Source organism: Ascidia mentula, chromosome 8 (assembly GCF_947561715.1).
Source record: "Ascidia mentula chromosome 8, kaAscMent1.1, whole genome shotgun sequence".
Lineage (NCBI taxonomy): Eukaryota > Metazoa > Chordata > Ascidiacea > Phlebobranchia > Ascidiidae > Ascidia > Ascidia mentula.
Window position 1 is genome coordinate 4,756,099 of NC_138573.1, and position 14,903 is coordinate 4,771,001.

Sequence of the window (14,903 nt, forward strand, 5' to 3'; positions counted from 1 at the left end):
GTGGAAAACCGAACAAATCCCCTTTAAACCCAAACAACACTGAAGCCGCTAAGCGTACATTGGTTGTGGAGTCAAAGTTTAAAAAGAGGAAAAGAAACAAAACCAGTTTTTACTCTTCGGAAATCATATGTAAACGTTTAAAATACGAAAACGAAAAATCACTTTCTCCGCAACCAATGTTAACACTTGAGTGCACCCCGACAATGTCATTTTTTACAAACTGTCCAAAACCAATTGAAAATTTTTACGACTGTAAGAAAATTGCAGATTTCATTTGGCATCATATACCTTTTACCCCAACTTCAATTTTTGACACCGCCCTCGTCATGCCCTGTCGTCAGTCAGTTTCTTGGTTAGATTTGTGTTCCCTTTGCAGTAGACCTCGTGGGAAAACGTATTGTGCTTTAACTCAAAACCCGGCGAACACGCACAACGACTTAACAATTGGTTGGTTAACGGACAACGTTGTAGATTGTTATATTTCCAGAACACTCCGTTATTGTAATTTACGTATGGCTGGTGGCTTTGGGTTTGTGTCAACTATTACAGCGGGAGAAATTTTGCAGGGCAAACAATTCAAAAATATTCGCAATGCACTTCGTGGTATGTTTCATAACGAACGTTTATGTGAGCATGTTTTTATTCCAGTTCTTTTTGAAGGGCATTTTGTGATTTTGTGGTATAAACATTTTGAGAACGAAATGGTTCTTTATGATTCTACTGGAAGTTCGCGAAAACAACTCACGTCTTTAGTAAGGAAATGTTTAATTCCGATTTTTGTTTCGATAACCGGTCGTGACCTTTCTTTTAAATCCGACTCACTTGTATATCAGAGCGATCTGTCTAGTTGCGGTTTGTGTGTATGTTTCACCGTAGAAAAAATTGCAAACAACATAATTGGGATTGATAAGATTGAGTTCGACGTTGCGCGATATCGTATTTGGATGGTGTTTGCGCTTGTCCAGGAATCGATCAGTTGCAGTGACAAATTAAATACTTGGATTGTGAAAAACAAGCTAGTTTTGGCCGGTCTTCCAAATTTATATAATAACTGTTGGTTAAATTCTGTGTTACAAGCTGTTCAATGTTTGTTAGATCGCCCTTGTGTTTTTCCTAGTAAAACCACGATAGAAGGTAGGATTGGTCACTTAGTTTGTTATCTTGCACAGAACTGCGTTGATTCCTCATCATACTTGCAATTGGTTAAAGACGTTTGTAGTCACCTTAATTTTAATTTAAATGAGCAGCAGGACCCCACTGAATTTTTAATGCTTTTTAATTTTGCTTCCGTAATAAAGAGTTGTGGATTAAACTGGTCGTTTAAGTATCATTCATCAAAAACTTGCAAGGCATGTGGCAACGAAGAGAAATTTCAGAATGACCAATCTGTGCTTACGTTGCCATTGTTCGATCACATCCCGGACAACAGCAATCTCAGTGCATATTGTGAAACTGAATTTCACAACGTTGCCATCAGCCATTGTTCCCATTGTAATTTGGATACAGAGAAGAAGATTAGCAGTGAGATCAAAAGTCCAACAGACGTATTATGCATTGTTGTTTTTAGGAATATAAGTGGCAAGAAAAGCAATAAACGTGTAGTCCCAGATGAATTGTTGCGTTTTGAACAAGGAGTTTTGTTTAGGCTTATGTCTGTTGTTGTACATATTGGATCCGGTGTTAACTCAGGCCATTATTTAACGTACAAATTCAATAAATTTCATTTGACAGAATTTAATGACGACACTGTAAAACATGTCGCATGGAATAGTGTTAAAGAAAGGATATTTACGGGTTGTTGCATTTTTTTTTACAAGAAAGTTAAGACCGGTATTGATTCATCCAGCACCCCAGCCCAACCTAAGATTTTTGTCCGTCGCAAGCCAAGACGTTTCAAGGAGTCGGCAGCGAAGTCTACGGATCGCATTATTGAAACAAATATTGTTTTGGAGCAATACATAGATGGAAAAAATATTGTAATTTCGAATGTTACTGAATTGAACTCTGCTAGAAAACAATCATATGACCTTATTTTTAACAAAATAAAGGCGGCTTTATCAAAATCATTTCAACAAGCAAAAAATTTACCAGAATGTTACCGCCTATGTTTATATTACCATGGTAAAAAAAATATGTTGACAAAGTACAACAAAAATTTTGCCCCCCTTACAATCTCCCAAGATGAAATGAGCAATATAATGCGATTCGTGGAATATTCGTTTTGTCGACGTCTCGTGCGTCAACGACTTGTTGGTAGTCAGGTTTTCCGTGAATCATTTTGCGGCCGAGATATGAAACCAGGTTTGATTGTGGAAGGAAGCATGTTAAGTGAAATGGTGATAGACAAAATACTGGATGTAAATTTTTTCCTAAACAACGTTTTGTACCTTGAGGCCATCATTTGTTATTTAATGAGTACAAGTAGCTGTACATACGAGGAAACGTGTAGAAGGGTCGGTTCTAAACCATCGATTTTTGTTTAAAAGGACACAGTTGAATTTGCCTTCTTGTGTATACTTGTTGTTTTCTCTTTCATTTGATATGCATTTTAGACGAACAAGAGTTTTTAAGAAGGGGATACCTGACTACAAATTGGTTCTAAACCAGTGTATAGGAACACATCCATGCATGTGAACTAACTTAGCAGTTATGTTTTGTTGTAAATTCAGAATAAATCAATATGTTTACATTTCAGATCAGTTCTTTTCTTCATTTGGATGTGATTGCCTCCAAATATAGTTTTATCTGCAAAATAAAACCACTACGATTGCCGGAACCTTGACGTGGTGTAGTGGCTTTATACCAATACCGGCATACTGACACAAAATAGACAAATTTATTACATATCACAACAAACCTTCTATATGCCGTCACAGTCGTTGACCTGCGGTCAAATCCATTTCGCTGGGAAATTTGAAATGAGTTGGTATTTTAACTTATACCACGTTCATCAGCAGGCTCCAGGCAAGCTCTGTGCAAAATTTAAAAAAATCCTATGTCCCGGAAAGGTTTCAAATGTTCGCTTATACAAGAGACCTTGTCGCCAAGCTGTACGCTGGCAATGGGCTCTATGCCGTCACAGGCGGTGACCTGCGGTTAAGTTCATTTCGCTGGGAAATTTGAAATGAGTTGGTATTTTAACTTATACCACGTTCATCAGCAGGCCTCAGGCAAGCCCTGTGCAAAATTTAAAAAAATCCTATGTCCCGGAAAGGTTTCAAATGTTCGCCTATACAAGAGAGCTTGTCGCCAAGGTATAAGCGGGCAATGGGCTCTATGCCGTCACAGTCGTTGACCTGCGGTTAAATCCATTTCGCTGGGAAATTTGAAATGAGTTGGTATTTTAACTTATACCACGTTCATCAGCATGCCTCAGGCAAACCCTGTGCAAAATTTGAAAAAATCCTATGTCCCGGAAAGGTTTCAAATGTTCGCCTATACAAGAGACCTAGTCGCCAAGCTGTACGCGAGCATTGGGCTCTATGTCGTCACAGTCGTTGACCTGCCTTTGAATCCATTTCGCTGGGAAATTTGAAATGAGTTGGTTTTTTTTACTTATACCACGTTCATCAGCAGGCTCCAGGCAAGCTCTGTGCAAAATTTAAAAAAATCCTATGTCCCGGAAAGGTTTCAAATGTTCGCTTATACAAGAGACCTTGTCGCCAGGCTGTACGCTGGCAATGGGCTCTTTGCCGTCACAGGCGGTGACCTGCGGTTAAGTTCATTTCGCTGGGAAATTTGAAATGAGTTGGTATTTTAACTTATACCACGTTCATCAGCAGGCCTCAGGCAAGCCCTGTGCAAAATTTAAAAAAATCCTATGTCCCGGAAAGGTTTCAAATGTTCGCTTATACAAGAGACCTTGTCGCCAAACTGTACGCGGGCAATGGGCTCTATGTCGTCACAGGCGGTGACCTGTAGTTAAGTTCATTTCGCTGGGAAATTTGAAATGAGTTGGTATTTGACCTTATACCACGTTCATCAGCAGGCTCCAGGCAAGCCCTGTGCAAAATTTAAAAAAATCGTATGTCCCGGAAAGGTTTCAAATGTTCGCTTATACAAGAGACCTTGTCGCCAAGCTGTACGCTGGCAATGGGCTCTTTGCCGTCACAGGCGGTGACCTGCGGTTAAGTTCATTTCGCTGGGAAATTTGAAATGAGTTGGTATTTTAACTTATACCACGTTCATCAGCAGGCCTTAGGCAAGCCCTGTGCAAAATTTAAAAAAATCCTATGTCCCGGAAAGGTTTCAAATGTTCGCCTATACAAGAGACCTTGTCGCCAAGCTGTACGCTGGCAATGGGCTCTTTTCCGTCACAGGCGGTGACCTGCGGTTAAGTTCATTTCGCTGGGAAATTTGAAATGAGTTGGTATTTTAACTTATACCACGTTCATCAGCAGGCTCCAGGCAAGCCCTGTGCAAAATTTAAAAAAATCCTATGTCCCGGAAAGGTTTCAAATGTTCGCCTATACAAGAGACCTTGTCGCCAAGCTGTACGCGGGCAATGGGCTCTATGTCGTCACAGTCGTTGACCTGCCTTTAAATCCATTTCGCTGGGAAATTTGAAATGAGTTGGTATTTTAACTTATACCACGTTCATCAGCAGGCCTTAGGCAAGCCCTGTGCAAAATTTAAAAAAATCCTATGTCCCGGAAAGGTTTGAAATGTTCGCCTATACAAGAGACCTTGTCGCCAAGCTGTACGCTGGCAATGGGCTCTTTGCCGTCACAGGCGGTGACCTGCGGTTAAGTTCATTTCGCTGGGAAATTTGAAATGAGTTGGTATTTTAACTTATACCATGTTCATCAGCAGGCTCCAGGCAAGCTCTGTGCAAAATTTAAAAAAATCCTATGTCCCGGAAAGGTTTCAAATGTTCGCTTATACAAGAGACCTTGTCGCCAAGCTGTACGCTGGCAATGGGCTCTATGCCGTCACAGGCGGTGACCTGCGGTTAACTTCATTTCGCTGGGAAATTTGAAATGAGTTGGTATTTTAACTTATACCACGTTCATCAGCAGGCCTCAGGCAAGCCCTGTGCAAAATTTAAAAAAATCCTATGTCCCGGAAAGGTTTCAAATGTTCGCCTATACAAGAGAGCTTGTCGCCAAGGTATAAGCGGGCAATGGGCTCTATGCCGTCACAGTCGTTGACCTGCGGTTAAATCCATTTCGCTGGGAAATTTGAAATGAGTTGGTATTTTAACTTATACCACGTTCATCAGCAGGCCTCAGGCAAACCCTGTGCAAAATTTGAAAAAATCCTATGTCCCGGAAAGGTTTCAAATGTTCGCCTATACAAGAGACCCTGTCGCCAAGCTGTATGCTGGCAATGGGCTCTATGCCGTCACAGTCGTTGACCTGCGGTTAAATCCATTTCGCTGGGAAATTTGAAATGAGTTGGTATTTAAACTTATACCATGTTCATCAGCAGGCTCCAGGCAAGCTCTGTGCAAAATTTAAAAAAATCCTATGTCCCGGAAAGGTTTCAAATGTTCGCTTATACAAGAGACCTTGTCGCCAAGCTGTACGCTGGCAATGGGCTCTTTGCCGTCACAGGCGGTGACCTGCAGTTAAGTTCATTTCGCTGGGAAATTTGAAATGAGTTGGTATTTTACCTTATACCACGTTCATTAGCAGGCTCCAGGCAAGCCCTGTGCAAAATTTAAAAAAATCGTATGTCCCGGAAAGGTTTCAAATGTTCGCCTATACAAGAGACCTTGTCGCCAAGCTGTACGCGGGCAATGGGCTCTTTGCCGTCACAGGCGGTGACCTGCGGTTAAGCTCATTTCGCTGGGAAATTTGAAATGAGTTGGTATTTTAACTTATACCACGTTCATCAGCAGGCTCCAGGCAAGCCCTGTGCAAAATTTAAAAAAATCCTATGTCCCGGAAAGGTTTCAAATGTTCGCCTATACAAGAGACCTTGTCGCCAAGCTGTACGCGGGCAATGGGCTCTATGTCGTCACAGTCGTTGACCTGCCTTTAAATCCATTTCGCTGGGAAATTTGAAATGAGTTGGTATTTTACCTTATACCACGTTCATCAGCAGGCTCCAGGCAAGCCCTGTGCAAAATTTAAAAAAATCCTATGTCCCGGAAAGGTTTTAAATGTTCGCCTATACAAGAGACCTTGTCGCCAAGCTGTACGCGGGCAATGGGCTCTATGTCGTCACAGTCGTTGACCTGCCATTAAATCCATTTCGCTGGGAAATTTGAAATGAGTTGGTATTTTAACTTATACCATGTTCATCAGCAGGCTCCAGGCAAGCTCTGTGCAAAATTTAAAAAAATCCTATGTCCCGGAAAGGTTTCAAATGTTCGCTTATACAAGAGACCTTGTCGCCAAGCTGTACGCGGGCAATGGGCTCTTTGCCGTCACAGGCGGTGACCTGCAGTTAAGTTCATTTCGCTGGGAAATTTGAAATGAGTTGGTATTTTACCTTATACCACGTTCATCAGCAGGCTCCAGGCAAGCCCTGTGCAAAATTTAAAAAATCCTATGTCCCGGAAAGGTTTCAAATGTTCGCCTATACAAGAGACCTTGTCGCCAAGCTGTACGCGGGCAATGGGCTCTATGTCGTCACAGTCGTTGACCTGCCTTTAAATCCATTTCGCTAGGAAATTTGAAATGAGTTGGTATTTTAACTTATACCATGTTCATCAGCAGGCTCCAGGCAAGCTCTGTGCAAAATTTAAAAAAATCCTATGTCCCGGAAAGGTTTCAAATGTTCGCTTATACAAGAGACCTTGTCGCCAAGCTGTACGCGGGCAATGGGCTCTTTGCCGTCACAGACGGTGACCTGCGGTTAAGTTCATTTCGCTGGGAAATTTGAAATGAGTTGGTATTTTAACTTATACCACGTTCATCAGCAGGCTCCAGGCAAGCCCTGTGCAAAATTTGAAAAAATCCTATGTCCCGGAAAGGTTTGAAATGTTCGCCTATACAAGAGACCTTGTCGCCAAACTGTACGCGGCAATGGGCTCTATGTCGTCACAGTCGTTGACCTGCCTTTAAATCCATTTCGCTGGGAAATTTGAAATGAGTTGGTATTTTAACTTATACCACGTTCATCAGCAGGCTCCAGACAAGCCCTGTGCAAAATTTAAAAAATCCTATGTCCCGGAAAGGTTTCAAATGTTCGCTTATACAAGAGACCTTGTCGCCAGGCTGTACGCTGGCAATGGGCTCTTTGCCGTCACAGGCGGTGACCTGCGGTTAAGTTCATTTCGCTGGGAAATTTGAAATGAGTTGGTATTTTAACTTATACCACGTTCATCAGCAGGCCTCAGGCAAGCCCTGTGCAAAATTTAAAAAAATCCTATGTCCCGGAAAGGTTTCAAATGTTCGCTTATACAAGAGACCTTGTCGCCAAGCTGTACGCGGGCAATGGGCTCTTTGCCGTCACAGACGGTGACCTGCGGTTAAGTTCATTTCGCTGGGAAATTTGAAATGAGTTGGTATTTTAACTTATACCACGTTCATCAGCAGGCTCCAGGCAATCCCTGTGCAAAATTAAAAAAAATCCTATGTCCCGGAAAGGTTTCAAATGTTCGCTTATACAAGAGACCTTGTCGCCAAGCTGTACGCTGGCAATGGACTCTTTGCCGTCACAGGCGGTGACCTGCAGTTAAGTTCATTTCGCTGGGAAATTTGAAATGAGTTGGTATTTTAACTTGTACCACGTTCATCAGCAGGCTCCAGGCAAGCCCTGTGCAAAATTTAAAAATATTCTATGTCCCGGAAAGGTTTCAAATGTTCGCCTATATCAAGCGACTACACCTCTATCTGCCTGATACATGATCGCATCAAATTTACAAGTTTTGTGACCTTAAAGTATATCTTATGTGAACGAATATTGTCAGATTCGATAGCATATGTATGTTGAAGTTTCATTTGATGTTTTTCGATAGTCAATGTGTTCTAATTTGGGTATGTAGTTGTGTTTTGTTTTTGATGAATCCCTTGAAGTGGTGTTCATTCATGCGTGAAATATATTTCGTTGAACCAAAAAAATATTTCGCCGAAATGACAGTAGTGTCCATGCGCACGCTGCACAGCGCAACGAACCACAAAACATTGCAAGGTTACCCAACTTGTACTCGTTATGGAACCCCCAGCAGGTAAGTCCTATTATTTCATTAAAATGTATCGTTTCTGTAACATGATGGTTTAAAATTAAAATACAAATAATGGATTCAATTGTAACGTGATAGGCAGACTACCTGTTATTTTCCATTTTTGACAGAAAGTCATAGCAAGGAACTTATACATGCTGCAGAAACTGGGGATTCTGGAAAAGTTCGGGAGCTGATTGGAAAAGTGAGGGTAAGATGACATAAGGACTGCAGTATAATTTCCCATGGATGGGTTATGGGTCTTTACTTGGTTTTGCATGTTGTTCACGTTATGTCTCTTAAAGCCTGACCATTAATCTGAATTATAGGTCTACTGTCAACTTTAAGAGAGCTACAACAACGACCTGGAACCAATGTAAATTAACAGTGAAATATTTTTTTTCTTGAAGGTCAATCCTAATTGCAGCAACCGAGACACGGGTGGAGAACTTAGGTCTGCGTTACACAGGGCTGCTGCATATGGACAAGTGGATACTATCGTTGCATTAATTGAGGTAATCATACTCGCACGCACAACTCTGCAAGCCTATTTAAATGTACACTGTGAATAAAGGGTGGAGCTGATGTCAACAATAAAAGTTCAGCTGATAGATTAGCTCTTCATGAAGCATGTGTAGGAGGTCATGCTGATGTGGTTGATGTTTTAGGTAAAGCCAACCTTTTGTTTTAAAGTATTGTACTTTAAAGGAGCTAGACCCACCATATGACCCAAAATTATTTTATAATTAGCTTCTTTTGTTGAAAATCTTGATGAACATGATGCAAATGGCCACACAGCATGTCACCTTGCTGCATTAAATGGAGAATCTGAGTGTGTCCAAACCTTGATATCAAGAGGTATACCTTATTCCTAATTTTTGATAAAAAACAAGTTAACTCTAATCATCATGCACTGTTAAGCTTTTCTCAAAATCTTGTTTTAGTTTACCATGGATGCAAACTTGTGGAAATATCACTTATAAATTACCTTCTTTAGATTTACCATTAGACTTGTTTCAGGTTGTGATCCACTGCTTGGTGACAGTGAGGGCAAAACAGTTTCTCACATGTGTTGTATCCGTGATAAATCTGACATACTGAAGGTTTTGTTTAAATCTGGTGTGGATATCGAAAGAGTTGATGACAAGGGAAGACAACCTATGCACATTGCAGCAGCACATGGCAGTAGGTTTTCAGAAACAACTGTATTTAGTGGTATATTTCCTTTTGTATTCTTTGAGTAGGTATTAACTGTTTGCGCACTTTGGTTAACTTTGATGGTGATGTAAATGCCAAAGATAGTTTTGGTCGAAATCCTCACCACTACGCTGCTGCCCACAATCATCTGAAGTGCATTCAGTTTCTGGCAAAACAAGGTCAGTGTTGTATATTTGCAATGGTTCTATTATTGGTGGTTAGGATATTTTTCGATTTGTTGCAGCAAACCTCTATGTAATTTACAAAATCCTCTATTTAACTTATATAATATAAAAAGCCTTTCTTTGGATCATATTGTGTGATGATTGTTTGTCATGGTTACAGTGGTTAAAAATCCAACAAAATTATCATATTAAAACACAACAATATGTTATTCAGGTGCAAAACTACAATCTCTTGATTGGAATGGTAGATCAGCAGTTCATTTTGCTGCTAAAGACGGTGCTGACAAAGTGATGCATTGGTTGCTTGAAAGTGGTGCCTATGTAGATGTCGCTGATGGTGAATTCCTTGACAACTCTTTTTTGCCAACATTTCCTTGTAGTTTACACAATGATTTTCAATTCAGACAATGGTGACACACCTTTACACATAGCTGCACGCAGTGCTCAGGGAAAATGTGCCAATTGCTTACTTCAACACAATTCAGACCAACAAATTTTAAACAAACAAGGTAGCAATGCAATGCAATGTGCCCGCAATTCTGGACATCCTGGGTTAATGCAAGGTTGGTCGATAAAATATTCTTTTATCAGAATTTTAGCACAATTGATAATTTTACCGTGGTAAACCCAAGTATAACTAGTGGTACATCAGGTCAAATATGCCTATAGTTATACCACACCCAACAACAGTTCATATACACTTACAGTACAGAATTTCTCCACTTTAAACATTTCAATTTTTAGATGTAATGGAAAACAAAGTTTGCTGTCCACTATGCAATAAACAGTACGAAGTTATAAGCTGGGAGACAAGAAACCAACCAAACAACGTGAAAAAGTACCTGGGACATGCCAAAGGCGGATATGCACTACCCCAGACAAACCTCAAGTAAAACATTTAACTCAATGCCAAAAACACTGCATCTCTAAAGGCCTCTAGATGCACATTAAGTTCCAAAAACCAGAAATTAGCAATTATTAAATGTAAATCTATTTCCTGATCATTTGTTTCTTGCAAGTTATCAGTGGAAGTCAAACAATTGTTTTGCAGTCTCCATTAACGAGGAAAATAATTTTAATTTTTTTTTAATTCGGCAGTATTACTCGGTCTGCAACCTTTCTGGAAAAAAATCGCCAAAAACGTGACCAAATATTGCTGAGAAAAGCAAAGCGAGAAGAAAAGCAACAACCACCAATCCGCAACCTTGCAACAAAATTTTATGGTTCATACCCAAAGGAGATGGAAAGAAGGGGCCCTGAAGGAGTTTGAATACTATTTTTTTATCGCTAATCTTGGAGTAAACAGCTGGGTTGGCTTGAAGTTTGGTTTCCGGCATCAAAATGTTGACTACAGCTTGACTAAGAGATGGTGTTAACTGTACACCTACATTCCAGTTCAATTTTACGTTCACTGTGATATTTGTAATTTATGTTTTTATTAATTTTTTTTATACTTGAGCACATATTACTTCTTTCAGCGTATGTATGAATAAACTATATTTTTGAAATATGGTTGTTGTAGAGGGGCCGCATAATTTCCACCTATAAAACTGCCTAAAACGCACTTTCATCATCAAAAGGCTGGCAAACAGTATGCTTAAATATTTTACAAGATACAAAACAATTCACACCTGTTTTAAACAGCGTCAGTTCTTTTTCATAGACAATGACAAAAAAGCATTCTCAAAAACAATTCACTAACAGTATACAAAATATACTGTTTCCATGAAAAACATTGAAAATAAATTTGTTAAAAATTCGTAACAACAAGTTTTTGATGAAGCCAGCGAGTGTGACTTGTGTAATGGGAGTTATGCAGTTTCTTTGTCTCTTGGTGGAGTCCATTTAAGTGATGTTGGGTCAATGACTCTGCGTGCATATTCTGGTGGTCGTTGCTTTCTCTTGGAAAGCCAGTCACCAAGCAACTCCTGCTTCTTCAGTATAATATGCTTGCCTTTCCAATACTTAAGCATTTGCAATGCTTGTAGGGTGCTGACAATATCTGCTGGATTGACTGCAGTTTCCTGGCTTATGTCCCTGATTGACAGCTCAGCTGCAGACTCCCGTTCAGACAAATAACCTAAAATAACATCTGTCCAGTAACTGCGGTAAGACAACAGGCCAAGATCTGAGAGAGGTCGTTCAGGAGAACCAATTTTTCCTTCGCGGCGAGAAAGCAGGTAGCTGAAGTCAATCAGCATTTTGCCATACCTGCAAAACATTGTGAATATAATGCCTGTGTTGATCCATAACTTTACAAAGCACTTACCCCTTTCTCATATATTGTGGCATGGTTAGGATACAAGAAACATTGTAGTTCAAAAAAGAGTTCTTCTCTTTGGAAAAGTATCCCACCATATGGCAGCCTGAGAGGTCAGCCTCAGTCATGACATAGAACAAAAAAGGCTCTACATCATAATACAGTGTTTTGTGGTCCAAAAATAGTTTGGCCAGCAAACATAAGTTTTGGCAGTAAATTTTATTTTTCTTTCCATCCACCTAAAAACAAGAACATCTAAACTGAACAAAAACATGTCCTTGTTCAACCGACCGGGGGCAATTCATTTACCTCAAACACAGAAACAGTTCCTTTGCGATAGATCTCATCACCCGGTGGATGGCGCCATACACATTTTGCCATGTGTCTCCGTAAAATTGTGGAGCTTTTCATGTACTTTAAACAGAATTCACAAATATACAGTTTAGGCATTCTTACATATTCTTCCGGGTATGGTGACGAGTACCTAGTACAGAATATATTTGTAAAACAATGTGCAGTTTGTAATGAAAGGATGTATTTTTACCAGGTGTCCATTTCATATCGTCCAATTTCTATTACTTTCAGGCGTCTTTCTTGATTTCCTACTCCAGTTGACACACCAATTTTGTGCAACCTTTCTAATTCATTTTCTAGGCCTTCCGAAGCTAAAGCCTGCATACAATATAGGCTTTCGGTATTTGTTTATATGGTTGTTGTATCATTTTAAATCACACTAAACATACCTGAGCCCTTCGGAAAAGCTGGAGATCATACTCTGATGCAATGCCTTCCAACCGAGGCTCCCTTGTTGTACCAAATTTATTTTTGTGTTCTCCATTTAAGCGCTTGATTTCTGGTGTCAAGTTGTTATGTGCAGTTCTGTCATTTTGAATCTTTTTCCTGCACCTAAATTCAATGTTAGCATAGCTTAGTTTGTGGGTTGATTGAGAATACAGCTGTTAGATTCAATTGACATAATTTTATAAGAAGGCAGGCTTTTACAACTCTGGATAATCAACCAAGGTTGTAATTGTAGGCAGACAAGGTTTGTAGATTGTCACACTACACTATTCTCCTGGATTTTGTAAAAAAAAAATTTCAATTCTATATCCATTGTATATACAAAAACACTGCACATGCTTACAACCACAAAATGCCAAGTTAAAAGCATCGCCATTTTTAACGTGTAAATCTGCAATATTAGTTGGTTTATACACAAGCAGCAATGACTATAACTATGCTGTGGCACAATGTTATGCTAAATTAAAGTTCCAACAGCGACATACCTTAACTGTATGGGTGTTGGAGCAGCATCTGCTTGTTTTCTTGTGTTGTGGTGCACCGTAGACTTGTCACTGTCCTGGTTCACAGCAGCACGTTCCTGCTTCAGTCGGGTGTAAGCCTCATGATTTTCCCTACACCTTTCCGGAGTTAAGTTGTGGTAAATTGGGCAAGTTGATGGAGTAAAATGTCTTTCAAATCGCCCAAGCAGGTGACCACGACTGTCACACCCATTGATGGGACACTGTTTCATGTCAACTTGATAAGAATGCACAAATCTGCGTTTGCGCAATCGACTGCCTCCACTCTCATCCAAAGCAAGAAGCATTTCGTGTTCTGTCATTCCAAGGGGGTTAAGTCGCTTTGGTGTTACAGGACTGCCTGTCCCCTGATCTGACTTTTTCTTGGACAGTTCTTGATCATTTTCAGTGTTTGACTGCATAGCACCTTTTTTAGCAAAATGTTCACTATTACCCCGAGTTACACGTTTCTTTCTTGCTCCACAATCCATATCGGAATCAGTGCTGTTACCGACTTCACCATTACTCCGCACATGCCTTGGTGAATATTTCCTAATAAGTTGAGATGGACTTAGTGTTTTTCGCACTTTGTCTGGGAGTTTTAGCTCTGAAGATTTGCTTTCACATAAGGACAGTCTCTTTCGCTTATTAGGGCCCACCCCATTTGATTCTGTATTAGATTCTGAACCCCTTTGGGAAGCGAATGAAGAATGTCGTGTCCTTCCAGCAATACCAGTTTCTGTGTCTGATGAGCTATTTTGAGATATGTCAGATTCCTTTTTGAAAATGTTTCCTCCATGTTTACGTCGCTTGGGCATGTTGCCAAATTCCAATAAGAATCAATTTGGTATGCTATAACAAATACCGACTCATTGTTATCACAATATAATTCTGAAAAATTTATATCGTTAATAAGTACGATACCTGGGTGTCAGGTCTAGAAGTACAGATATATGAAGTGGAACAGGCGGTTACTATACATTTTTTTCTATGCCTAGCAGCCAACACACACCTCTATATGTATTATAATGTATGTGGTTATTCTGGTCGTTAACGTTAGTTTAACAGCAATGCCATATTTTAAGAAATTTACCTATTATTATCATGTACATTACGCTACAAATGCCGCAATTTGCTCATTATTATCGTAAAAATACAAAATAGCTTTTACGGAAATGCACTTTTACGGAGCCATTACAATTACGTAAATGTTTTTTCCATACGTCACATGACTAACAAGTTATTGGAGATCAAAGTTTAGTGGAGTTAAAAAAATACGTAAATTTCTTACTGCATGTACATAGTTCAATGTTGTTTAATTACTTAACCAAAATTTCTTGGCGAAAAGTTGCCTGAACAAATTCAAAAAACAGAATATGACTGGGGCCATATCAATGACACATACATAATATCTTTCAAATCTGAAGAGTTGTTTTTAAAGCATCATTTTTACAATAAATGCGACACTTTAATTTGCCAAATTGGGATCATGTTTAATCCTATGACATCACGGCAGTATAGGTTTATTGGTTGGTGCAGAAGCCAGTTGGTGGTGCACTGGAGTAGGCCTACTGTTACCCAGATTTAGTCACCATTTGTACCGGTACATCATATTTTAAAGCATACATATTTTACTCGAAGCATGTCACAATGTTTCGTCAACATTTGTATCATACAGTGGGAATAATTATTGCTTGTACAATTACCCTTTTCCCGTTTGCGATTATCATAATTTGCTGTAAACTATGTATAGGCCTTGCACAGTGTGTAGGGATTAATTTTACAAATTGTACCGAAAAGGATTGGAAAATTTTATTGCTTTCATTCAATTCTCGCTTCATTTGGGG

The 14,903-nt window shown here is 39.7% G+C and overlaps 2 protein-coding genes across 2 annotated transcripts; one reads left to right on the forward strand and one right to left on the reverse strand.

The window, feature by feature from the left end:
• Nucleotides 1-8,036: 8,036 nt before the first annotated feature.
• On the forward strand, nucleotides 8,037-10,796 carry LOC145910201 (uncharacterized). Its single transcript, XM_082997238.1, has 11 exons — nucleotides 8,037-8,119; nucleotides 8,245-8,324; nucleotides 8,524-8,628; nucleotides 8,688-8,781; nucleotides 8,864-8,971; nucleotides 9,134-9,298; nucleotides 9,358-9,489; nucleotides 9,710-9,832; nucleotides 9,900-10,058; nucleotides 10,240-10,384; nucleotides 10,594-10,796. The coding sequence occupies exons 1-11, from the start codon at nucleotides 8,104-8,106 to the stop codon at nucleotides 10,763-10,765; spliced, it is 1,299 nt and encodes a 432-aa protein (XP_082853364.1). The 5' UTR covers nucleotides 8,037-8,103; the 3' UTR covers nucleotides 10,766-10,796.
• Nucleotides 10,797-11,288: 492 nt separating this feature from the next.
• On the reverse strand, nucleotides 11,289-14,024 carry LOC145910200 (histone acetyltransferase KAT7-like). The gene is made up of 7 exons (XM_082997237.1): nucleotides 13,981-14,024; nucleotides 13,042-13,908; nucleotides 12,499-12,661; nucleotides 12,300-12,427; nucleotides 12,065-12,239; nucleotides 11,765-11,994; nucleotides 11,289-11,706 (listed from the first exon to the last, which is right to left on the reverse strand). The coding sequence occupies exons 2-7, from the start codon at nucleotides 13,872-13,874 to the stop codon at nucleotides 11,307-11,309; spliced, it is 1,929 nt and encodes a 642-aa protein (XP_082853363.1). The 5' UTR covers nucleotides 13,875-13,908; nucleotides 13,981-14,024; the 3' UTR covers nucleotides 11,289-11,306.
• Nucleotides 14,025-14,903: the final 879 nt, after the last annotated feature.